Source organism: Lagopus leucura, unplaced genomic scaffold (assembly GCF_019238085.1).
Source record: "Lagopus leucura isolate 7727_CA_CO unplaced genomic scaffold, USGS_WTPT01 Super-Scaffold_1, whole genome shotgun sequence".
Lineage (NCBI taxonomy): Eukaryota > Metazoa > Chordata > Aves > Galliformes > Phasianidae > Lagopus > Lagopus leucura.
This window is the reverse complement of record NW_024962250.1, coordinates 20,236,438-20,262,839: the sequence shown is the minus strand read 5'-3', so window position 1 is coordinate 20,262,839 and position 26,402 is coordinate 20,236,438. Positions and strand designations below refer to the sequence as shown.

The 26,402-nt window shown below is 37.8% G+C and overlaps 1 protein-coding gene and 1 long non-coding RNA gene across 3 annotated transcripts in view; both read right to left on the bottom strand.

Annotated features, from left to right (window-relative positions):
* The window catches only part of TTC6 (tetratricopeptide repeat domain 6), a 52,308-nt gene extending 34,966 nt beyond the window's left edge, over window positions 1-17,342 (bottom strand). The window contains exons 1-7 of the mRNA XM_042862875.1: window positions 17,302-17,342; window positions 15,813-16,946; window positions 14,794-14,812; window positions 10,127-10,207; window positions 9,233-9,322; window positions 6,155-6,294; window positions 2,640-2,849 (exon numbers count right to left, since the gene is read on the bottom strand). Of these exons, the coding sequence (XP_042718809.1) occupies window positions 2,640-2,849; window positions 6,155-6,294; window positions 9,233-9,322; window positions 10,127-10,207; window positions 14,794-14,812; window positions 15,813-16,636 (1,364 nt within the window). The 5' untranslated portion in view covers window positions 16,637-16,946; window positions 17,302-17,342. The remainder of the gene's footprint in view (window positions 1-2,639; window positions 2,850-6,154; window positions 6,295-9,232; window positions 9,323-10,126; window positions 10,208-14,793; window positions 14,813-15,812; window positions 16,947-17,301) is intronic.
* A 2,135-nt stretch (window positions 17,343-19,477) lies between these two features.
* Window positions 19,478-25,258, bottom strand: LOC122177859. Of its 2 annotated transcripts, none has more exons than XR_006178180.1 (3): window positions 25,118-25,258; window positions 23,570-23,803; window positions 19,478-21,540 (listed from the first exon to the last, which is right to left on the bottom strand). It is a non-coding gene; the product is annotated as an uncharacterized LOC122177859 (long non-coding RNA). The 2 variants fall into 2 exon arrangements; XR_006178179.1 differs by lacking the exon at window positions 25,118-25,258 and adding an exon at window positions 24,050-24,141.
* Between the last annotated feature and the right edge of the window lie 1,144 nt (window positions 25,259-26,402).

Below are 26,402 nucleotides of genomic sequence, written 5' to 3'. Positions count from 1 at the left end.
TGCTATTCTTTGAGATAACAAAAGAGAGTGCTAATGCAAATATGAGATGCTCCTCTGCTTTCAAAGCACTCAAAGACCTTCCTTTTTCTGTTATCTCCAGATTAGTAAAGCTGTGCCAACTGCTATTTCAACGCAACTTCTGACTTCATCACTGACTTCCTAAGGGTTTTATTTTCCCCCTTTATGAACACTTTTTTGCCCACACTTAAATTGCCTCCCACGCTTGAGAAAAGAATCACAGCTATTAGCTTATTTTCTCAGAATTTCCTTAATGATCTTTCCTCATGACCTGCAAAACAATGAACGGCCAGGCTTCTGGCCGCTCCAGCAGAAGCTGACACAAACCTATCAGAAAGATGAGGGCCTAATCTTAAATAATGCCATACTTGATGGCTGGGAGAAACTTGACTGCATCAAAAGAATTCAAGATCTAGAAGCTTTCATACAACAATTTTATGGATTCAGATTTTATGGAAAAAGAAATATTATGACAAACCCGTATTGATCTTCCAAACAACACAAATAATGCAACTTCATCAATATTCCTGCATTAAGCTCATAGTTCCCTCGATAAAACTCAGGATACAACTCAAAGAAATTAAGTCTTGATTTAAAAACTACAATCAGTGAGTAGTTTCATAAGGTACTCTCATTGCTATGCAATGAGGTCTTACAGCTACTCTCGAATTTGTCTAGACTGAAATGTCAGCTACTGAGTCTGTTAAGTTTTCATTTATGCAAGTTCTCTTGCAACAGAAACTACGCCACTTAGGTAACAGATTAAAAGTATCTCTTATTTCTTACACAAAGACCAACATAATGATCTTTTTAAGTGTCTTCACATAGAACAAGCATTCAAGTAAGAGAGAGAACACATACAGGAATCCAGATTTCTGTTAGCTCCCCAAGAACAATATTTGGAACTCACTGCTAAGTGCACAGCATTCCTACAAATCTGCATGCGGAAGAATGGCAGACACCTGCAGGAAGTCTATTGCCCCTTTCTTAAACTTAGATTTCTCAGAGACTGCAGGCAGAATTTTTCCTCCATTTCAAATCCAGAACATGAGGCCCTTTTCTCAGGGTACACTTCCCTCCCCCCCCCCCCCCGAAGGGGGGGGGGGGGGGGGGGGGGGTTTTTTTTTTTTTTTTTTTAAAAAAAGAAAGGGGAAAAAAAATGCAACAACGGACTATTTCTTTCTTCATGGCAATTTGCTATTGAAGCACAGAGCCAGGATATGAGAATTCACTGCTTATCTGAGGATTCAAACCTCAATCACCTCTACATGATTTGACTGTTCTGGGTGCAGGAAGTTGTGCTGCTGAGCAGAAAAGAATACAAAAATCATGTAGCCAGGAGAAAAAACAAGTGGTGGCACGATTGCCTCAGTTGTAAGAGCACTTACCTGGAACAAAACAAAGCAAAACAGCTCTGTATAAGATTTCTAACCCCAAAACTATTACTTTCTCTATATCATTCAAAGTGTCTCATCTCCGTTTTAACATACATGCTTGAAGGTTTGAGTCTATTACATAGCCATCTTCAGTTACTTATCTTTCAAGAGTGTAAAACTCTGCTCAGAATTACAGCTTTTCAGGATACAATCTGCCCTCCTACAAACAATGACTTCTATTCCCTATTCCTAGCCTTATGACCTTGCATTTGGCTGCACTAAAATGCACGTTTTTCAAGGGAGCCCAAGTTAACAAGCTACACAAATTGCCCTGTAAAACTGACCTGTCCTTATCCTTATTTACCTCTCTATCATTCTTTAGATCACTACAAACTTTACGAGCAATAATTTTATATTTCTGGAACTGGTGCAATACAGAAAGTCAGTTGCAAATTGTCAGTCTGAAAAATCTTAAGGAAAAAACTTGAGTGTAAAGGTTCTAGTACTAAGATGCTCATCCAGAAAGACACAGAAAAAGGAAAAAAAGTAACTGAAATAATATGGAGTGAAAAAATGAACATTCTTCATGTTGTTTAGTTTTATTTCACATTATTTTAGCGTAAAATACATTAAGAAAACAACAAGTAAGGATTTAGGAATTCAATCAAATGTAAAAAATGATAATGCTGTTATCATTAGTACCTCTTACATATACGATTAGTATTGTTGACTACAGATCTATCCAAGGTTTTATATCAATTTTGTATGCGTTGAACTCAACAGAACTTCATTAAATTACTTGAAGTTACGCTTGATGCTAAGTGCTTAAAGAATCAGGATCATAAAATTGTCCATTTGATAAAGGGTTAGTGACTGTACACTTTATACACCTTCTACTCTTGCAGAATTTTACATTCATAGGAAGCTTTGTCTAAGTGTTCAACATTGCTTGTTATTACAGTGAGACTCCTCATTAGTAGAGCTAAATACAAAAACTCATTCATAACATAAAGTGAATTTCACTCTTAAAATTTAACATCACCTTTTACATTCTAAGCAAGGTAAGACCTTTGGGCTATATAATTTAAAGCATACCTTACAAACACGGTAAAAAAATCAAGCCTTTTTATTTGCCACTTCTGTGAAACTACTAAATACTGAAACACCATTATTTCTCAAAATATAATCCCTTAATTTACAAAATTAATTAATTAAATCATAGTAACATCAATAATAAGTTCATACCTTTTCTTTTCAGCTTGTTCTTTCAAGTAAATATACTCAGAATATATGGATTCTTTCTGCCTATTGTCTATATCCTCTGCCGTAAACAAGATATTGTGACCTCTTCTATTTGAAGTATGATAAATTCTTGAAGCCATTTGTAGATACGGAGGCAACATAAATCCAGGAAAAGCAGTACATAGATGATGAATGCTCGAATAATTTTGCTGTCTAGAAAGGGAAAAAGAAGCCTTAACCATTCTCTGAATTGTAAAAGTATGCAACTTACCTAAACATTACATCCAATGGTCTGTAACTTCACAATGTAAATTGCTAATATAAATACTTGGCAAAAGTTGCCTGGTAATCCAGATGACTTCTACTGAAAGCAGAGTTAATATCATTTGGAGTATTGGTGAAGGCAAAGGGACCCACAGGTAAAAGCAAAAATGTTGGTAATCTTAAATTTAAAGAATAACTGCAGTAGTCACATTTTTACTTTCCCACAGCGAAGCTTTCACACCGTCTGCCCTGAAAGCTTAAAGTATCTAAGCACCGTATATTTACAGCTTAAATTGGGTATCTGAATAAATGTTATGTTAAAATGTTATGTGTACATTCATCTGTGCATTCTCTCTCATGACAGAACACCAGGTAAATACTCTTAAATTTTGGAATTAGTTTTTTTTATGCTATCATTTGAACATTTTTCCTAACATTTCAATTCAGCTGTTGATTTTGGAGGAAACACAGTAAAACACAGTACCTTTGACTATCTTTAAAAAGTTAATAACTAAAAAAAAAGTCTACCATTTAAGCCTCCAATCTAAGTTGTGCTAAAAGTGATGAAAGTCTATTGACTTCTACAGGCCATGGATCAAGCTCTAAAAACAGTCTGCAGCTACTGTATGAACTCTACAAAGTTAATAAGTATCTAAAAGTGCAGACAGCTACAATGTGAAAAACAGTATAGAGAAAATATCCAAGCCCCAAAATGGCTCCCCAAATGCGTGCTACTTTTAATTAAAGTTCACAAATATCAACCTATTTAAAATAAATTCTTAAATGAAAATGGTTAAAACTCCACTTTGAAACTATGCTGATTAGCTTTCAGGTATAACTTTTTGTTTTTAGTCTTTCAGCAAGTTGTCTATTTTACTGATAACTATGGCTTTTTCTTTTTTAATAAAGAGATTATAAAACGAAAATTAGTAAAAACTACAAAACAGGGAAAAAAATACAAGATCAGTCTAATCATGCAATACATATTCCAGTTAATGTAAAACATTTTTTAATGTACTTACCATTCCTGAAAAGCAATGACAGCAAAAGAAGTTTAAAGAAACTACATATGTAAAGAAAATAGACAAAAAATAGTGCAATATAACATCAGTTTGACTCACAATTAAGAGCTTATCACATCAGTTATATTATTCTCAACTGAGTCCTGATGTTTACAGGCACATGACAACAGAATATAAATGAGTGGCAACAAAATAACATTTTAATTAAAATAATTTCTGTCAAGCCATAATATGTTTATGCAATATATGTAATATATAGAAATAAGATGAAGAAAGCCTAGCCACTTCACGCTTCAACAAGACATTTTTACCATAAACTGCAATCCAAAGTCTCTACTCAAATTTGTGATTTTTTTTTTTTTCCTAAAAGAAAACAGGAATTGAATAAAGTGTGGAAGCTAAACATTTAAAATGAAATATCCAGTTGGAAAAGCAACAGAGAATACATAATACTGATTAGAATGCAAGGCTTACAGCAGTTCCATATAATGAAATTGATAGGCTTGGGGTTTTTTGAAACTAAATTCATACATTTCACAGCACAAATGAAAATAAGCAATTGTTCCAGTGTGTGAAACCAGAGATCCATGCTTTAAGATCATGCTAATTTAAAATAAAAAGAAATATTCCATGATACTTTAACTGAAAAAAGAACACCTAATATGAAATATTTTATTTCAGGATTCTCTAACAGTACACTTACTCTGCAAATCAATACATATGCATTTAAAAATAAAAATAGGCAAACAATTCAACTTTGAACTTCAAACAGTTGGAGTAACATATGTAAACAAAACTAAGCAAAATTATTTTAAAATCATATGGGAACTTTTTTCACATAGATTTCATAATTTATTTAAAATCAATAAAAACAGCTTGAATTATATCTTAATTGTAGTATAATGACTTTTATTTTATAGAAGTTTATCATTTCATTGAATTAACTAACTGAGTGCTTTATGAATGTAAACTAAAATATTCAGGGCATGCCTCAGGTAAAGGTGAATGTTTTTACAACACACGCTCTTAAAACAGACTATTTATCATTCTTTGAAAAAGTGGACATGAAGAAACAATACTGTGTGTGTGGCCTACATTACCCTCATTTAATGCACTAAATACAGGTTTTTTAGAAAATCATGCAGTTTCTGCACCATTGATAATCTGACAGTAAGTATTTATTGAAGGTAAAACACTCATTGTCTGTTGTCACTATTTGTTTTAATATATAATCTTGCTAACCAAATGATCTTTAAGCAATGCAGATAAGCAATGGCATGCAAAGGGTCACTTAAATGCCAATTTGACTGTTTCATAAACTTAAGCATTCTTTTCCCATGACTATTCTCAGCTACTTAATTGAAAGTATTATCCATTTACAAACTTCAGACCTCCCATAAAAAGGCTCTCTTCTGTATCCAACAGACCATTCAAGACCCTAAGAACAACAAAAGCTAATAATTAAAGCTGCTTCTCTCACTCTTTAAAAAAAAACTCAAAAGAAAGAAGTGAAGAAGCAACTTACGGTATACCTAAGCAAAGCTAGCCATAAAGATCTTAGTAGCGAACACCATAAAATTGAGGAGTCTTACTCAACATGAGGCAAGACAAGATTAGTTAAATCAGGACACAAGCTGTACTACTTTTGTAATCTGCACTCCTACTAGAGAATGACAGATGCCACCTATGACAACAGCAATGTAATAAGCAGTTGTCCTTAAATTACTGCTCTGTGTAAAATCTCCTGAATTTCAGACAAGCACTGACTGTAATACAAATTCAAGTTAATGAATTTTTAATATATCTTCTCTATTTAAAGATGATGACTTACAGCTGGCATTGCTTATATTAAATTTGTGGTATGTTCCATTGTTTGTTTTTAATTATTTTGATTAGATTACGCTTGGAATTGTATGGACAAATTCAACCTCTGCATAAGCAACTTCAGTCTCTGCTGCAGTCAAAAAAAGTTTCATCTGCATACAGCAAGAATGAGCAGGCCCTCTAGATTTTAAAAACTGTAAATCAAATCCATTTCAAGGAGGTAAGTAGCAAACAAGCCACCAAGCTAAACTTAATAGATCAGAAATTGCTTAGAACTTTATGTTTCAGATCCAGATTTTGGGAGATAGCATTATTTCTTCTCCGTACTTATCTGCCATCATATGTTTTTGTAACTTAACACATTTTCCATATTAATTTCATTATAATGAAGTAAGATTAAAGTATTACTTGACATTTGAAGCATGAGTGGGCAGGAAAGACAAACACTGTTGCAAGTTGTGTTCCTCTTGTAGATCTTTCTGAAACTCATTTGGTTTAATTTTTGATATCGCTTTTCCTTCCACCCATAGCACATCTGTGGATGAAGCCTAAGATGTTCACAAGCAAAAGATAAGCACAGTGTTATAGATTGCAAGCTATACAGATATTTTCATACCCACTCCACAGAAGAACAAGCAGCAACGGTACACAAGAAACCCTGACTAACAGAAAACAAAATTCAGTTAAACAAGAGTAGCACGTAACTACTGTCTTTGAGCAGTAGTTACACCCAGTAACAGTAACACCCACAGCTATTCAGGGCACAGGATATGCAGAAAAGTGTGGTAAAACAAAATGTCCAGTGTACCCTATGATAATCAATAGAATAATCAAAAGAACATCAAAATTATCACAATTTAGAACTCCTACTCTTAGAAGTACATGAGTACCACCTAAAATTTGAGTAGTATCTAGAATTTGTATTTTTATGCAAATTAAGATAGACAAATGTGGTTTAAAGGATAAACTTTCAGAAAAGTTTATTCAAAGTTATGTTTATTCAGTACAGCAATACAAAAGGAATTGCTATCGTTTCCACCCACAGCTGATCATTCCAATTTATTAATGCCAATAATTGTTGTTTTTTTTCCCCCACACAGTTAAAACAGACCAGATAACTGTTGAAAAACATTGTAAAAAGCATGCAAGGAGAAGGCAGAAATTAATCCTGATCTTCGATCCCTGTTCCACCAAAAAATTTTGTCATGGAGCAGCTCATTGAAGTCCAGGAGCAAGACCAAACAGCAAGGGGAAGGAACCTCTTAAAGATATTACTGTTCCCAAGGCATCTACATTTGTTTCATAAACTTGAGCTTCAAAATCTACAGAATATGCTGGAGGCTATCATAGCCTAGAAGAAACAGAAGCCCCTTCCAACTTTAAGCATTTGACAACTCTATTTCCTGCAAAATGTTAAACATCTTCACAAAACAGACTAATTGCAACCAATAAAAAGGATTCATCTGAGCTCCCCCGAAAATTTACCATACGTAATACAGCAAAGCAGGTTCAAGAAAACTAAAAGCTATAACAAAAGCTATATGAAAGATAGAAACAGAACACTGTGGAAAACCAATTGGAAAAAAAAAAAAAAAAAAAACACACATTTAAATTCTGCAGTACTTACATCAAGTAGAACTAAATGTATTTTATCTTTCCAGGCGCCTATCTTGGAAACTGCTTTTTGTTGTAACCTCACTAAACATATGTTTGATGGGTGTTGTTACAACAACACTGCTAGAGCATTACAGAAGTAGCATGTTGCCCAAAATAATACTGTCTAAAAACCATCACAGTACCCAAGTACTGTTTAACTAACTGTGAAAATACTGTTAGACAACAGTATATAATTTAGAATATGTAGTTTTAATATAGTCTTAGATATTATAAAAATTATTTGACATTGTATTGTATATTGTTTACACATCATTTAGTACCTATTTCTGTAACCAACAGATCAATATATATTATATATATATATATATATATATATATATATATATATATATATATATAGGTATGATTGTAGAGCAATTTCTTACAACTACCTATGGCAAGCATCATTGTTAATTATCTAAAGTCAAGGACAGTACAAATGATTAGAAAAATTTCCAATTGCAATTTCTAAATATTGTAAGGACAATGTCATAAGAATATTATTTCTAATTTAGAAGAAATTTTTCAAATTACTGTTATCATTCATGCTCTTCAGCAGTAGCAATCTAATCTGTCTAACAGAAATTATGCTTCCACAAGAACAGATACAACCAAATACTTGACTGTAGAAAAATGCCAGTCAACTGGAACTACTCAGACCATTTAGGGTTTTGCTTCACATTCACTATAGCTCCAACACAAAATGCAACACCAGGAATGATGGGGAGTTTGTTATCTCCCTGTAACTTACTCTCAGAGTAGCCCACATCCTTGAGCTCTTCAGAACAGGTTCTTAGCTACCCTAAAACTGATGACGAAACCCTACTATTCTGGGTTCCTAAGGGTATGACTACCACTCTCTTTGCCTTTCTCCATGCCTTTTGACAAGACACAACCAGAGCCGAACTACAGTCAATGTGAAAAGCTGAAGAAGCAGCCGACAAAAGGCCCTTAGGCATGCAAAAAGTTTCTCATTCTGATTAGATCTGTCTTATGACTAGACCTAGAAACAATCTGCTCTCCAATAATATGGATTTCTTGTTGATAGGAATCTCTCTCTCTCTCGTCCCTTTTCATTTTGTTCCCTTTTACCTCCTCCATTTCAATACCTGCATCTGTCTTCATGTACCATATCAAACCTTGTGTTCACCTCTAAGTTTCGGCCAAGGCTACTTAGTATTTTTGGTACATAACTATCTAGTGGAAACACCCCCAATCTTGGTTGTTCTTCACATAATACATTTAGCAAATGTGGTAACTGTAAGATAAAGTAATCATTCATATAGAAGCAGCAGAAGGAAGCACATTAAGGTGGTATCCTCAAAACACCAGAATGATTAAAACCGGCAATATGTGGCCAAAGACATTTTTTGGTCTTTGTAACAAGTTTGTCCTGCCTCTGTAATCTTGGTATATGTTCCTTACTAGAAAAGCTTTAAGGGGTTGATATCAAATGAAAGCTCTTGTCATGTGTGAAACATCACATAACCAAAAGGATGTTGATCATTATGCCATTTTCCAGGAAGGCACACAGTTGTTAAATGTAAATGAGGATTCTATTTATACATTGTTTCATTCCTAATCTTCTCAATCTCATAATGAAAAGCCTAACCCAACATATGACCGAATGAACCTTAATTTATTTTTTCCTCTAACATTAAGCTGCAAGACCAGTATGGAGACCTGTATTATAGAAGAGTCTTTTAAATGGCAGGTGGTTAAAAAAAAAAAAAAAAAAAAAAGCTCACAAATCCCCATATGCTCTAAAACATCAAAACCTCAAGCATGGGAAAACTAATACTATCTCACAATAGTACAAAGCCTGCTTACCTGTTTCACCTGCTTATTATATGTTAACAGCTCATCTGTAGGCTGAGATTCATTTTCTGCTACTCGAGATTCTTTTTGAACAACTGGCATCTTTCAAGAGAAAGGGAAAATCCATTTAGGAGAAGAACATATAGCATTTTCTTAAAAACACATTTTTACACTCCCTGACAAATAATTCATTACAGTATTTATTATTTTCAATTACTCTTTCATCGTACATGCATTTTATGAAGCACATGGATCACTGTATCTATTTTATCTTAAGCCAAATATTTCTTCGATCGAGAACTGGATTTACAAAATCAGTACACTAACAGGCAAAGGGTTTACAATGATCAACACTAAATAATAATATATAGAGAGATTTCTTCTGAAAAGCTTATTCTACAAATTATACTTCAAAAATGTACAAATTAACATACATCAGAAATGTGTATTAATATATATGGATCCTTTAAAACAAATAAATCAACAACTCTAAACATTAAGCAACATCTCCAAACACATCTAAGCTTACAAATTTAAATTTTAAAAACAATTTGAATGCAAGACAAAGTGATGAGCATTAATATACATGAATATCAGTGAATGCTTTGCAAGTTCATTGCCCTAATCCTCATACTACTTAATAAGAGGGAAATTCTGCATATCCAGTAACTAAAGAATCAAACCCCCAAAGAAAAGAAAGGAATAAGAGACACAAAAGGGATAGAAATAAAAACAAAAGTATATTTACAATTTATGAAGTACCAAAATGTTTTCAAGCACTATTTCCTTTCCTTCCCTGTTTTATCAGTTTAAAATATGATCTACCTATCTTAACAACTCTACAAGCAAATAGAAGTACAATTAACTTATTATATTTCAACATTCCTAGATAATGTAGAATGTTACCAGGCTTGCTTGGTGAAAACTTGGCAGGATTTCCTTGCTAGCTTGAGAATCAGTTTTTATTTCCTTACATTCAACTGGGGCCTGCTGCACAAACCAGAGGGAAAGATACATATATATATATATATATATATACACACACACACACACACACACACACACTATACTATAGAGTGCACTATATATATACATATATAGTGCAATTTTCACTACCTAATAGAACAAAACATCAAATCAATATTCATGCACAAATTAAAGGCTGGGTCTTTATTATATATATTTGAAATATACTTGAAATCAACAGACACATGCAGAAACAAACTTAGGGTGATCTTTTGAAAAGATTTCTACACATTTCACTCCTTATTTTGTGCATTGTCCAACCAGTAATCTAAAAGTGTATTTTTAATGCCTAGGATTTTTTTGCATGCCATACTCAATTCCATTCTAAAAAAAACATGTAAAAAGTGTGTTCTGAGTTGCAACATTGTTCTGCTCGCGTATTAGAAAATGAAGATGATACGAAAGGAGTTTTCAAGCAAAAAAAAAAAAAAAAAAAAAAAAACAAAAAAATTGCAAAATATTACATGCATTGGTGATTTTATTTTTAGACAAAGCTCTAGTAAATAGTTACTTTTGACAGAAAAGGCAGAGCTTAATTTAAAAAAAAAAAAAAAAAACAACCTTATTCCATATAACTTTCATAACTATGGAAAAACAAAGGAATGAAACATCCTGGATTAAAATACAGATTCAGCAATACCTTCCCAAACTACACCAAATAATCTTCCTTTTCTTTGCAATACATGCACATTTCCAGACACAGTGACTACAATGGACTATTAATTAGACTCCATCTTACCCAAGTGGAATTCTTTCCCCCACACAATTTATTATCTAATGCATGAATTCAAAGAGAATTTTTCACATATCCTTTCATTCAAACAGGCTGGATCAAAACCGACAGAATAGGTAGATTAGTTTTCTATACTAATTTCCTTATCAAAATCAAAATTATATGAACAAACTGAATGAATAAATGAATAAACAATGAACAAAAAAAAAGTATTTTTTTCATGCTATTTTAGACACCTGTACATGTTACACAACTGCTTTTCTTTGCTGGGTGTGGTATTTCTTCTTTTGTTCACTCCCCATGGGAGAATTGCAGGCACAATGCTGTTCTGGTATTTTAACATAATGTGTACCACATGTATATGTACTATGGGTTGTGTGTTTGTATTAACAAAAACTAAGTCAATTTTATTTAGAAATAAAAGTGTTGAGACCACAGCAACTCTTAATTCCTGTGGGTCCATTCTCAAGCATTCTGCTGATTCTTCCTGCACTGATATTTTGTGACAGAAAATTTTACTGTGCCTTTAAAAAAAAATGCCATTTGAGTAGTCATAGCCTTCCACCTCATTGTAAAAAACAATTTATCAATTTATGGATTTAAGTACCTTCATAACTAACTAAAAATGTTGGAACAGTTTCCAGTGATTTTGATACGTCTTTGGTATCCTTGGGTGCTGAAAAGAAACTTTTAGACTCTTGACATGTAGAAAAATCAAGACTTTTTAGTGTTTTTAATAATTATCTCTAAATTCATCTTACCAAAAATTTTCAACTTCACCTTTAATAGTTAAATGCTATGAAAATAATTTATTTTAAAAGAATACTAGAATGGTTTTGGTTAGAAAGGACCTTGAAGACCATCTAGTTCCAATCCCCCTACCATGGGTAGGGGCACCTTCCACTACAACAGGTTGCTCAAAGCTACATCTAACTTGGCCTCAAACTCCTCTAGGAACAGGACATCCATGGCTTTTCCAGGCAGCCTATGCCAGTGTCTCAGCACCATTGTTAATAACTTCTATATATTTAATCTCCCAGCTCCCTCAGCCTGTCTTCACAGAAGAGGTGCTCCAACACCCTGATCACCTTCGTAGCCTTGTTCTTCATTCACTGCAAATGATTTCTCTCTTCTGATGATAGAAAGCCATCATCAATTTAGAAAAGACTCTGATAAATGGCAGAATAAATGTAGTCCTGATGTGTGATCATGCAAATACCCTAAAACACTCTTATCTTGGTGAACTTGTACAGATTATTTATACAGGCATTGGTAATCATCCTGTATCCCTTTGACAAATCTTGAAATCGTATGAAATTACAGTTTATCAGATTAAAATCAGTTTGTTCTCATAACAGCATCCCACCAGACTAATCAGGAGTATTCTCCCCTTTTGTTAGACTTCAGGGTAAAAAGACAGTCCATGAAGCCTGCAGCATTTCTTGCAACAAGAGGTGATTATGTGGTAATTATGCTAATAAGCATAAAGAACCAGGATACTGGAAAGTGATTGTTGATACAAATCTCACAAACTGCACAACTGGATTATCTTTAGTTAGTTACCTGTATTAGTAACTCTGAAGAGATAAACAGATTAGATTCCAGATGTTCCCACATGTATATCATATAATAAGCATTTCTGATTAGGCAGCTTCTTGTAACATCATTAAAACTGTATATCTTTAAAAAAAATAATATTTGAAGTAGTACATGTCAACTGTTCCACAGGGAAAAAAAAAAAAAAAAGAAGAAAAATCAAACGTATAACCAGGATTGTTAATGTCTACTCCTGAAGACTGACTTCCTTATGCAAAGGTAGGCAATAACATTGCCTTTGCTATGCTATGATTAACCTTATTGAGTATAATCAATAATACGCAGTTACAGAATTAATAATACACTAGAAAAATCATAATATAAGGCTTCATTATTGTGACTCATGAACTTTTTACACATCCAAATAAATAGAGATCTCATTCATTTCCAAGAAAAGAATACACCTTACAGCACTTCAGAAAAATATTTTCAGTGAGCCTCCTACCATTTTAGTCAAAAGAAAAAAAAAAAAAAAAAAAAAAATCAATACATGATCTGATGTATAATTTTCACGTCAGTTGAAATATAAAGAAGCTATACACTAAATACTTAAGATGCTATAAAGTGATGAGCAAATACTTGTTTATATTTGCTTGTAGCTAAAGCAAACAGAACTGTACTTCTGAGAGAGTACTAATATTTTACTGAGAAAGGCTCCTCAAGGCCTCACTTTCTGTTGAGTAGTTGAAGAGTTAGAGATGTGTACCAAAGCAGAAGAATATTTTGTTTGTTCTTTGATGGCATGGTGCACTGTACCATCATCCTTTAATAGAAACATTCAAATCTGATTCTATTTTTCCAGAGAGAAAAAAAAAAAAAAAAAAAAGTGTTTTCTTTTAGTTACCACCTTCTCATGCTCATCTGAAATACCAAACAATTGATCTGCTGAAAACAATAAGCCAACTAAAAAAAGATGAGTTGCAAACTCATCACTAAGAAAGCTGAACACCAAGAAAATGTATTTCTGGAATGAATATAAACACCCTCCTATGGATACTAAATCCAACATATAACTTGATAACAAGATACTTCAGGGGTGCAACATGCCCCAAGGCAACAAAGTGACTCCAGGCATTGGAAATGATATTCTGATTATAATAAGCATTTCACTTTTTAACAGAAAATGTGATAGGAATAATTATTTATAACCGATTTCCTCCAAGGAAACAGGGCTAAGTACTAATGTCCCACAGAGCTGGCATCCCATTTCCCATGTAATGTTCTTTGTAACACTGTGGGGGGAAAAAAAAAAAAAAAAATGCTCAGACTCCACAGCAACAGTACAAACTATCAATACTAACCAGTCATTAATTCAAAATGAAAAATAAGATAAAGAGAATAAAATACTTTTTTTTTTTTTAGGGAATAAAAATCACATTTAATTCTGAAAGCTTGTTTTCATTTTAGTAGTTCTGTTCTATTTCATTTAAAATAATATACTCCTTATTTCATCAGAGAAGACAAGTCTTGAAGCTCAGTCTAAAGCAAACAAGTCACACATAATAATAATAATAATAATAAAGAATTGCTAGAGACCTCATCCTATTTGTAAGGTCACTTCAGTTCATAAGATGCCAGCTGTAAATGCCTTTAAAAAGTGCAATCAGTAAGTGTCATTCATATGCATTTTCCATAAATCCATATCTAAAAAAAAAACACTAAACAACTAACAACTGGACCAGAAAGTCTGATCACCAAGTCTCAACTTTTGTTTTACTTTAAATTTGATTGATATGTTTAGTTATCACAGTACTCCAGTACTACACTTTCAAAGCTCAGAGTGCAGTAACTCCCAATACAAACAACGGAAAACTCAGTTCACTTCAAATCAAAAACACCAGGACCTGATAGAGGCCAGATTTTGAAAATCTTACCTATAAAACATAAAATACAATTGTAAATGAGTAAGACAGGACAAGCAATGTAACATAATTACCGCAACGCTAATGACTTTTATTTTTTTTGTAAGTTGAACAAGAAATGGTTTTCCATGTCTGGGATTTTCTTTAGTCTTCTTCATTTCCCAATCTCCTCTGACGCCTTTTGGCAAACTTCAACCAGACTTAACAAGAAAAGAGACTCAAATTATTACATTCCTAAAATCAGAGTAAAGCAATGAAGAGGGATCATACAATCCTGCCACACTGAGGAAAGGCTTCTCTCATTTCAACCCAAATATACACCAGAAAATATACAGAGTAAAAGGCATTCTGAGTACCTGAGCCACACAAACAGCTCTGAAAACAAAAGTAAATCATAGGACGTAAATCTATTAGAAATGCAGTTTCAGACTATTGCTACTCAGACATAATTAAATCAGTTCTGCATTCTTTTTTGTCTTAATTTTTTTTTTCAATCTAACCAATGACAATCAATCTCACATTAAAGAAATATTAAGGTACTGCACTTACATCCTGTGCAAGATACTCTGTAATCATAAAAGGTAGCATTTTAATAGCTGTAGGAAACAATTTCCATCATGATTTCCTAAAACACAAACACATCAGTCTTTCAGATGATTCCTTGCAATGGCAGTTCCTTCTTGTAAGTATTGCATCCTATATGGGTGTACTCCACCCCTCACAAAAAAAGCTAGTATGCATACAAAGTATGATAGCTATTTTCATAACACGAGTTTCAGCCCTTGTGAAATGGTTCATTCTAACAAAACCATTACTCTTGCTCAGAGAAGACAAAGTACTGAGAGTAATTTACTAGTAAATCTAAGTTACTAGTTAACAAATAAACCAGCAACAACAAAAGAGGCTACCCTCTGGTGAGAATACAGGAAAGTCCTCTATGATATTGATGTTACTGGTGCCTCTTACTGTAAGTGAAGGGACTCTTACAACAGCTGATACAATCTACTTAACTACAATAATGAAATTGTTTTCTTGAGACTTCGTATGCCAAACTGAAAGGAACAATGCTTCAGGTATACTTAGTGCACTTCATCATCTCTTAGACTGGAATTGCCATCTTAAAAAGGGGAAAGAGCAAAAAGAAAAAGCTGTACTAATCTATAAATAGACTAACAATTCCCACCCCAGAGGGTTTATGTTTTAATAGATTTTGATATTGACTCATTTTCATATGTTAAGGGAATTAAAGATCTGGCAGAAGAAACAGTGAAGAATATTCTACGGTACATTAGTGTTTGTGTCTGTTTGTTTTGTCTGGCTTTTGTGTTGTAGGAGCTGGAAAAAAATATACAACTCCTATAAAAGTAATATTTACCTAAGACAAAAATATTGCTCTCGTTCTGGTTCACCTACTTCCATTTTTATGTTGCATTTCTGGCCAAGAACACTCTCCAGGAGTTCTTTGATCATCAGTTCTGAGGAAGATGGAGAAGTAGACTGCGGGGAAGCGATTATTTCATCAACAATCCTTGCAACTACTTTCACAGGCAATGCTGCTGTGGAAGTAGGTTCTTCAGGTTTGCTCTGCTGGAAGTTCTCATATATTTTTGAAGTGTCTAGTCTAGTCACATCTCTTACCTCTTCCAACTGTTCCTGAGCAGACCTCACACTTGGCTGCTTGCTTCCTTTTCTCAGCACTTGTCCCAATTCAACACATAAATCTTGCTGCTTTAGTTTTGAAATCTCTTTGCTTCTCTTCTTACAGCTTTCCCTGGTTAATTTTCCCTTCCTGGGAATGTTTTCATTTCTCTCTAAGTCTGCAGAGCTAAACTCATCACTATCTTTAATCACAGTACTTATTTTTTCAGCTTTATCATTCCTTAAGTTGTAGAGATTCGCCTGTAGCATACGTGCTCTATCCTTTACTTTACTAACAGTTTTTGTCTTCTCCAACAAGACCAGGGAGTTACTGGTGCAAAAATCAGATCTGCCATGTCTTGGCTTCTGAGGTGGAATTTTTTTAGCAGTACCTGCAAACGATGCTATTACTGGAAGTTTTACAGTGCAACTTCCATGACTATAAGTGGCATTTTCACTGTGACCTTTTTCAGAGCAACTTTGATTTTTGTCATCACTGTCTTCTCCCAGAGTTCTATTTCTGTGATTCATTACCCTGTGATCAGAAGCTTGTTTTTTCATTTTTCTTCCGAGGATCTCCTTACTTTCTGAGCAATTAATAAGGAATATTTTTATTTATATACATGGCAGGCTTATGTGAACTCTTTGACCTCTGGAGAGGATAATATTCTTAAACAGTGCAATTGACCTGGTGTTAAATCTTGCACATGCTCACATTCCTAGAAGCAGTAACTATTGCTAATTTGATCTTCAGGCTGTCCCGCTGAGATCCCCCACATACAGCCTGGTCCTGTAACCACAGCCAGCTCTTCCAGATAACTCAGTTCAAAGCGCTCACATTTTCCAGCAATTCTCTCCTGCAGTACACAACCTGTAAACTCAAACAGAAATTAGCTTTTATACTTCATATACCAATACAGAACCCAATCCTTTTAAGAAGACTGCATTTTGCTGAAGTCTCTATGGATTTCATTATGACCACCACGTAGTGCATATCACTAAGCACCAGTGACAGTACCATTCTACCAAGGGAAAGAACTGAACTGTTGCTATCTTTGGGAGCATAAACCAGAAGTCGCACAGAAACTCCCAGCAGAGGAAGAAATGAGGCAGGCTGAAGCTCTGCACTTACTAAAGTAACTACAAAGGCTTTCCACCTACAAAAACAAGTGACCTCAGGCCCCTGCCAGCCCCCTTCCTCCTCCCCCCCACAGCAGGAAAAGTACCTCCCACGAGGATACGCCAGCAGCCGCGACACAGCAAACACATCCAGCAGGCACAGCACGGCCCCCGAGACCCTATAAGACCCCGCCGCTCGCTTCTCCCCGCCCAGCGCCGCGGACGGGGCCACGCCGCTCCCGTCGTACGGAAGGACGCGCTCCGTAACCAAGCAACCGGGAGGCAAGAGGGCCAGCAGGGAGGCGAGCGCCCCCTACCGGAGGGGAGGACACCTGCGTGTGGCACGCAGTCACACACACTCATGCTGTCAGAGGCTCGGCTGGGGCGCAATGGATAAACCCAGCTGCGTGCGCCTGGTTAACCATCACCAATAGCTTTGTCAGTTATTAGTAGGATAGGCTTCTTGCAGATCTTATGCAGCGTTAATGTGTCTGGAAGTCTGAAACAGCTCTCTTAGGGGAATTGTGGGAATGATGGCACGTGTCAAAAATCACCAGGTAAAAAGAGCCAAAAAAAAAAAAAAAAAAGCCAAAGCAAAACATAAATTAAAGGAAAGTGTGAAAAGTACAGGTCTACAAGGTCCTCACAGGGGCCCTTAGGCAGTTCACAGCTCATAAAGAGGGAAAATGGGCTTCACAGAGCCATGATGTCTTGGGTTGGAGGGGACCTTTAAAAATGAACTGCTTTTCAGGAGTCCCTGGGCTGTAACACTTCACGAAATTAAGTTTGCAACTAGTGTATGCCTTTTTGGTGGGTAAAAAATAAAATCTTTTTGTTGTTGTTTGGATCACCAAATACCTCCATGTAACAAGGGGATGTTGCAACTATTGGCACAGATTGGATTGAAATAAGCCACACAACTGATTAAAAGCCTCCACTGATCTAATGGAAAAGTGTCTTCCATTGTCCTCTTCTTTCTTTGTGGCTTTCAGCTTCAGCTTTTTTCCTTCTTAATTGCATTCCTGGAGCCCAAGGGGGTGGCCAATGCACTTCCTGCAGACAACACGCCTTGCACCAGGTTTCATGACCAAATTTTGGCTTCCTGAGGCAACTAAGGACTTGTTAAAGATTAAAAACTCATTAGCCAGTCACATTAAAACCAAATTTAAAGTAGATTTTCTTCTTTTTTATAGTAGATAACTGATGAAAGCCATGTAACACACCCTAGGAACACTATCTATTTAATATTACTTAACTTCTCCTGCTCCCTAGCAGGAATATCAGAATAGCAGGAAGAGGAGTGGGTGGAAAAGAAAGCAGTTGTTCTGTGTGGAAGGATTCCCACTTGTCCAAAATATTGGACAAAATATTGGAGATGTTCTGAACAGGAATGAAAGTGTTAAATTCCCTCATTGAAGATAAACCTGATCAGCAGTTTAATGTAGTTCTGAATCGAGAGGGAAGATCAATTCCAAACTAGTTACACAGCCAGTGAAGCCCCAGCAGTTTGGTTTACTGAGAGCAGCTCCTCTCTGCAGGAGTCACAGTGGGACATAGGAGGAAAAGCCCTGCATGTGAAGAGGTATTTGCATCAGGAAGTTCCAGGAAGGAGCTGCTGAATGGCAAGAAGTATTTGCATCAAAAGAAATGTTAGAAAGGAGAAAAAATCCTTAGGCATGGATTTCTTCTTCAGGTTAATAGCTGTGGTAAAGTGGTCGTGTGCAGCTGGAAAACAAGTATTCTGTATTATCTTACTGTGTCTGCTATTCATCAGCTCTGCTTGTAGTAAAGCAGGGACTGGCTACAGGAAGATGCAGTTAAGTTGCACGAAAGGTTCAAGCAGTAGTTCAAAAATGTTTCCTGTGCTACAGCATTGAGGTTCTCAGTTTCAAAAGGAATTAGCACCCAAGGGTGGCTGATGACAAGTTAAATCCAAAATGTGATGTATTTTACCTACTAAGCCCCACACATTGCTTAGCATTCAACCCAGGAGTAAGTATATCCTCTAGACCCTCAGCTTGAGCTCTGAAGATGACAATGAGCCCCAATACACAGAAATTAATGGAAATCTTTCTCCCATTTCCCCAGGTATTATTAGTATGTTCCCCTCCTTTCATAATCACAGTGCCGCTTGAGACCAGCAAGTTCTCTTTTTTTTTATTAATGTGAAGTATTTATTTAAACAGGTTAAACCTCATCTATGTAGCATGCAAAGTCCAAAATTTAATGAGCAGATGAATCCTTATACTGAGCAAATGGATCTAGCTTTGGAAAACCTTGTGCAATTTTATTCCCTTGGTACACATTATTATTATTTATTTTAATTACATCTTACCAGATCACTAAGCTTTCTAATATCACATAAATTTTACCATCTAGGTTATTTGTCCATAAATGTTACAGGGAATTGTGTTTTTTTTTTTTCTTTCTAGGAAGAAAAGCAGTTATTAAAAATTGTTTTTGTTGGTTGGAAAAAGGTCAGAAAGCAGCTTCTTTTCTCATTTATCATCTGAGTCCACACCCCGGTGCACACATTTGCCATAATACAATTTCAAGCTGGAGTGAAACATTGACGGCATTGTCCCTCAGGCATTGGAAGGACACAGACATGAAATCAGGAGTAAGCATTGTGCTCTCTGGAAGCCATCTTGATCTTGGCAGTTGTGAATAAGGGGAAGAAAGCACATGAAATATGCACAACCTGGTATGTGCTGCCCAGCAATGCCAGAAAGAGTTCCTGTGAAGCTAAATAGCAATCACTTAAAGGAAAGGCAAGTAAGGGCAGAATTACATTGTTAGTTCTGTGGCTTACACCCAGATAGCCACTAGAGGCTGGGCCTCACCTTAACATCCAGCTGCAGCTGGCTGTGAAAACTTTTTCACCTGAAAAAGCATAAATTCTCAGCAGCTCTGCTGGGTGCTCTTGATCTCCCTTTGGTACAGCCAAAGCATGCCCTGCCTCAAAATGGGACTCACTCAGTCAAGGCTATTTATCAGTGTCCAGTATACCATTTCAGAGACCAGAAACTCAGATTATGGGTTACTGCTTGCTCTTTAAGGGCATCAACATCTTTGTTTTAATGTTTCCAACACATATATGTATAAAAATGGCCATAAATACTCAGAGAAAATCAAATGATTATCATCTAAAATACCGATCAGTGAAGTATTGCCACTGTGGACACAGAAAAAACTTTTATGACAATTACACTGTAGGAACAATAATCTGCAGCAGAACAATGGAGTAAACATGTAGGTAGCAAACAATCTCTTAGATCAGACAGTGTCAATACTGAAAAGGCTTTTGATTAGTTGCAAGAGTTTGATCCAGCTGAGCTGAAGAAAACACCTTTTTTTTTCAGTGATCAATCCATGCTGAAACCCTTGAGCAGTAAGCACAAGCATAGAAAGGTTTTGCAGAATTAGTATTATAAATCATACATTCAATCCCTCTGTGAGTGTTGAAAGCATCGTCATGCTTCTAATCACTATATCCTCTCTTTGACGCATTACAAATACGCACACCCAGCCCCTACTAATCTCCATTGTGATTGTGTGATATCTGTACTTGCTGGTACTAAGCCAGAAGAAGTAGTTAAATTTTTTCTTCCTCCTATGATTTTGAGCTTTGCTTCCCCCCACACAATTGAAAGACTTTGTTTAAATAATGATGTTTCCCTTATAATTCAAAATAAAATGCAGTAAGAAGATGGAAACAAGATGGAACCTTTTCATTTTCAACTATACTTGAAATGATAAAATCAGGTTGTCTTGAGTGATCATGAATCCCAGGTTTATTTTTTGGTATGATGATACTGTAATATTTTCAGTTATGTGCCATTTTATTATAGAGCCCAAGAGAAATTACATGAGTTTCTTCTAGCAGCCCATCACTCACAGCCTTTATTATAGGCACAAGGTCAGAGGCACTCCTGGCTTTAAAAAGGGCTGTAAGCAATAAACAGAGAAATTACAGCAAAGCACCTGCCGAAGTCTTTGTTGGGTTCAGCCCTTTACTTGCTTTAGTTCTAAAATTTGATCATATTATCTCTGTTCTCCACTGTCTTTCAGTTAATACTAGAAAACAGCAGGTTTTCCAGACCCCTATTCCTGTCCAACTCCTCTTTTCTCGTAGGACAGCAGCTTGACTGTGGATATATAGAAAGATACAAGTGTGTGTTTGTAGATCTCGTAGGTTTCACAGCTGGAGTATCAGCATTGGGGAACATAGAAATCCCATTTAATCACAAGAAAAATTTTCACATCTGCTCTGTTTCTTCAGCAAAAGGACATGTCCTCCAAGGGGTGAAAAGAGAGATCTGCAGAGGCTGAAGTTTCTGTTGTATCTAAGGGAAAGGTTAAAAAAAAACACTGAGTGAGTAGTGAATGGAATATTCCTTGGTATTGATCCTGAAAAAAGGCAAAAGATTGTAAGTTCAACAGATAACAAGAAAGCCACCTTCATCTAGCAATGAAATTATTGGGCTGGAAGACTAAGTTTCTCTTTGGAGGAGATGAAGGAAAGCAGCGCTGGATTCTCTCCCAGTCATCCTACCTTAAGTTATTACCTAAAAAGGAGTAACCCTGAAACCACATGAACTTCAGGAATATTCTGACACCTGCCTCATTGCCTGGGAAAGGGTGGAGGAGGAATGAATTGCATCTGCCCAACCTGGCTCTCCTTGTCTCGCCAGTAGTTGCACAGAGAGCAGAGTCTGTGTGGAGGCAGAAGGGAAGGCATGTGATGAGCAAAGTGACCTTCCTGTTGCCATTGCTTTAAATCTGCTCAGCAGGAAGATTCACCCCCAAAATGCCTGAAGAGCAGCTGAAGTTCAGACCGACTGCTGGGTGAGCCAGCCACTCTCCAAACTGCTGAACAACCACTGCCCCTGAGGAGTCCCAAAATGCTTCTGAATCCAGATCACCCTCTACTTTCCCATAGAAGTGAGTTGACTGTCCTATTTTACAAGTCTTGCTTATGATTTCATGCTGTTTAGAGTCTCACTTTCAACATAAAATGAACAACTATCGGACATTGTTACATAGAGCCTCTATGCATCCTTTTTCAGGGCAGATATCATGCATGTCCCATGAAGGAGAAAATGGCCAAAGTGTTTCTGTATGTATGTGATCACACACTGCCACATATCCCACAGCTTCTGGGTGTCCTTGTTAACACAGCTCAAAAAAAGTGCAGTTAATACAGACAGAATTAATTTGTGTTCTAAGAAGTGCAAGCCAAGTAACACTGCAGAACTGCTCCCTGGGGAGGACTTTAAGTAAGCCAGCCTTGATTTTATACATTTGATTCTTCAGAGCTGAAGGCAGTCAAGGAAGCTATTTATAGTGGATACTGCTCTCTATCTTCTGTAAAACTACTGTAAACACAGAGAAGGGAAAATAATCTTTTATTTCATTTATTTATTTTTTGGTAAGGAAAATGGGGGGGGCGCCGCCCCCCCCCCAACTAAAAATGTGGTGCTAAATCCAAGTTGCAAATTCAATCTTCTGCATAGGAAGGTCAGTTTGCAGAAGAACTGATGTGTTTCTGTTGACATGAATATCCCAAGTCGCTGATCAGCTCTGCATCAGTTGACCAGTACAGCAATATTTGGCTTATATCAGGGAAACAGATATTCTCCCAGAGAACTCATTGCAGTGTTTGAAGATTCATGGGGTATGAAAATACCTTTTGTTCAATCAGCAAATAATATTGGAAAAGATGGACAGACAGTGGTCCACGAAGTCACTCTCCAAGCTCTAGGTTCTACACAAAAGTGTGTCTCCTCCCAAGGTTTGTTTCTGATACTGGTTTATGTAGATTAACTGTGCAGGCTTTGATTTCTTTATTCCTTATATTTGTGTTGCAGAAGTCTGTGTATGTTTTATTTTTAAAAAATTGTTTAAAAAATTAATTTTTCTATGCAGGTGAAACTCTACAAACTGGGTGCCACTGAAGTATATTTGTTTATCTGTGTGTAGTCCCATCTCCTCTGATACTGCTTCTTTTGTGCTGTATTACTGCAGTTACTTAGAAACAAAATATGGTTTTTAATAAATTTGCAAATAAAACTTTCAGAAAGGGACAGCGGCTGCATCAGAATTGGCACACTGATTAAAATAAGCATCAGAAGCATTGCCACTCGTGTTTCAGGAAATATAACATAAATAATACACCCACTAATTGAAATGCATACAATATGGCTGTTCTTGATTCAAGTGAGAAGCGTGAAATGCATTTATTTTTATGAAGAGTAAAACAGACTGCCAACAACACACAGCAGGGTGGGCATCCTGCTTGCTCAACTTCTGCAAGCCCACAGCCAGCCCTATTAACAAAAATGAAGTGACTGAATACACCGGGGTGTGATTTACCTGCTTAAGAACTATATTGTTGCACTGAAGAAAAAAGTAAACCAAACCCAGGGACTTCCTTACTCTGATTTCTGTGCCCGTTGGACAGTAGGTTATATGTAGCTTTTCAATTCGTTATTTGTGCTTCTTTCTCCTTTAACTGGGCTGTGATATATGAGGGCTTTCGGGTGTAGGCAACGTATTTTTTTCCGTGTCAGGAGTGTATCAAGTCGCTACCTGTGTGCTGAATGATGCCTGAAAAAAAGAAACGTAATGAATGTTAAGGAAATGTAACGAAAAATAAAAAGAGAGAAAAATAAAAAGAAATTAAATAAATTGAAACAGAGTAATAAAATAATAGATAACAAAGATAAATAAAATGAAACAAATCAAAATCCAGCAGCGTCAAGTCGCTGCTGCAGCGTCCTCGGGGCCTCGTGGAAGGCAACGTGCTCCATGCATAAGACCCCGGGCGCCCCGGTACGAGTGGGAGCTCCGTACCGGCGTTGCTGTGGCCGAAGAGTGGCCCCGCGGCTCAGGGAGGGCGAAGAAGGGGAGGCAAAGGCCGGCAGGGGCTGCACGGTGCGTCCCTCGGTGCGGGGCTGCCGCCGGCCGCCGCCGCCGCTGACAGCGTCCCGGGGCTTTCATCCGGCTGCGGGCACCGGCGCGGCTCGCACGCGATTCCTGTGTTCACTTTTACGTGGGGGGGGATTCCAGATCGGAAACGGGTGGAACGGGAATTTCCTACTGCCGGGAGGGATGGGTGGGTAGGAGTCAGAGCCAGGGAAATGGAAAGGCGGCCGGACAGCGATGAACAGGGAAGGCATTCTGATGCAGTCTCGCTGTTCCTTCCCGAGGTTGAAATCTGCCCCGCACGGACGCTGCCGAGAGGTTGCCGTCCACTGGAAATAATAAAACAAGACCCTACAAGTTGAACTAAGAGCTGCCTCTTCCAGAGGAAAAGGAGCTCTTACGCAGGAGCGGGTTGAAGTAGCGCTGTCCCATCCGCCCCTTGAAGTCAAAATGATCGCTGTCGCCTATTCCATCTCCCATTCCACGAGTGGGTCAGTGCCCGAGCAGCGCGGGGCCGGGGCTCCCGGTTTGTGCGGAGCTCCCGCGCGGTGCCGGCCCTGATGCCATCCCACGGGCGAAAAAAAATGTAGCAGGTACAGCTTGATGAGAAACCGACAAAACGGCATTGCTCTAACGAGATTCGGGGAAAGGCTCTGGGGCCGCGATTACTGTTCTAACGGCTAGAATGGCAGAAGTCTTTCTATGTCCTCCATCCCCGCAGAGCCCTGCTCTCCCCTCCCCTCGGGGGCTGCGGAAGGATACGGTCCCGTCGCGCCGGTGTCCCCGCGCATCCCTCACGGCGCTGAGCCCCGGCCCGACGGGAAGCACCGCACCGCCGCGCTCCGCTGCAGCACACACGGGAGGCTTCCGGCCGCCGGGGTTGGGAGGGGGATTTCCAGGACCGGCTGTCAGTGCCCGAGGCGCACTGATCCATCCGTGCAATAAGCTGAAACGCTCTCTTCTAAGAAGATAACAGACCGCCTGCCTGAGTCTCACCTTCAGGGGCAACGTTAGGAGCAGGAAGCCGCGGCCGGACAACAGGAGGCGCTGCGGCTTTGCACAACCCCGGCTTCCGCGCACCGCTCGGCACGGCTCAGCACGGCACTGTCAGCGCGACTCAGCGTGTGCCCCAGCGTAGAGCTACGTGCCGCCCGTGGGGTCCGTGCCTGCTGCCCTCCCGGCACACGGCGAGCCCTGAACAGGCTGCCCGCGTCCCGCCGGGCGTTGCTCTCGCGGGGCCGTGCTGGGAAGCGGCAGCACCGCCCCGAGGTCACCCTGCGGCGGGCAGCGGGCTGCCGGAGCCCTCCCTCCGTTTGGGAGGCTTTGAACGGAGCCGGAGCACCGGGCTGAGCGAGCCGGTACCGAAGGGTCTCTGTGTTCAGACTGTTTCCACTAGGGAAAGAGAGAGAGTGCATACATAAAGACCGCAATTTGAGTATCTGTTAGATTTTCCTCTGGGTTTTTATCCGATCTCCATTTGTGCAGTTTGACCACTTGAGAGGAGAAGTTTAACTCACTGCTTTTATCTTTTTAATTTTGTTTCCTTGAAAACACATTCTCATCCCTTTTTCTAGCTGGATTATTCCAGGTTTGCGTCTGTTTCAGGGATTTGACTTAATTCTGTTCCCAGATTTAAAGAAAAAAAAAGGGGGGGCGCGCCCCCGGGGGGCGGGCCACGGAAGAGGGGAGACAGGAGGGAAAGAACAAAGAAAGGGAGAGCAGAAAACTCAGAGGACAAGTTAAAACATTGTTCTCGAGGAGGAGATAACCTATAACTTGGAATTTCGGTCCCGCGTCTCTGTATGATAAACTTCTTTTAAAGAACGTTTTTGTGGCGGTGACGTCCTCGCAGAGCCTTGGAGTACACACTGGTGTGGGAGCACCAGGAGCTGGGCGATAAACATGCCCGGAAAAAAATCGGATCCAGGCATTGTATTTTGTGTCATATGGTACGCCTAAGGTTTTCAAAATCCCAACAACCTTTATTTCCCCTTCAAATTGCCATTCCACGAACAGCTACTTGAGTTTGGGGTTTTATGTTTTGCTTCGTTGGCGTGTGTGTGGCGTGTTTTATTTTTGTTTCTGGGTTTGTTTACTCTTTTTTTTTTTTTTTTCGCTATCAGATGATAAATGTCGACTGGAACGAAAAAGTGCAAAGCAAGAAACCCAGGAACAGTCAGCGGTCTTGGCGTAAGTTCGAAGAGCCGGGCAGGGCAGGGACAGAATGGGAGTGTGTTAGATCCGTCTGTGAAGACTGAGGTTCCATACTTTAAAGAGCTTT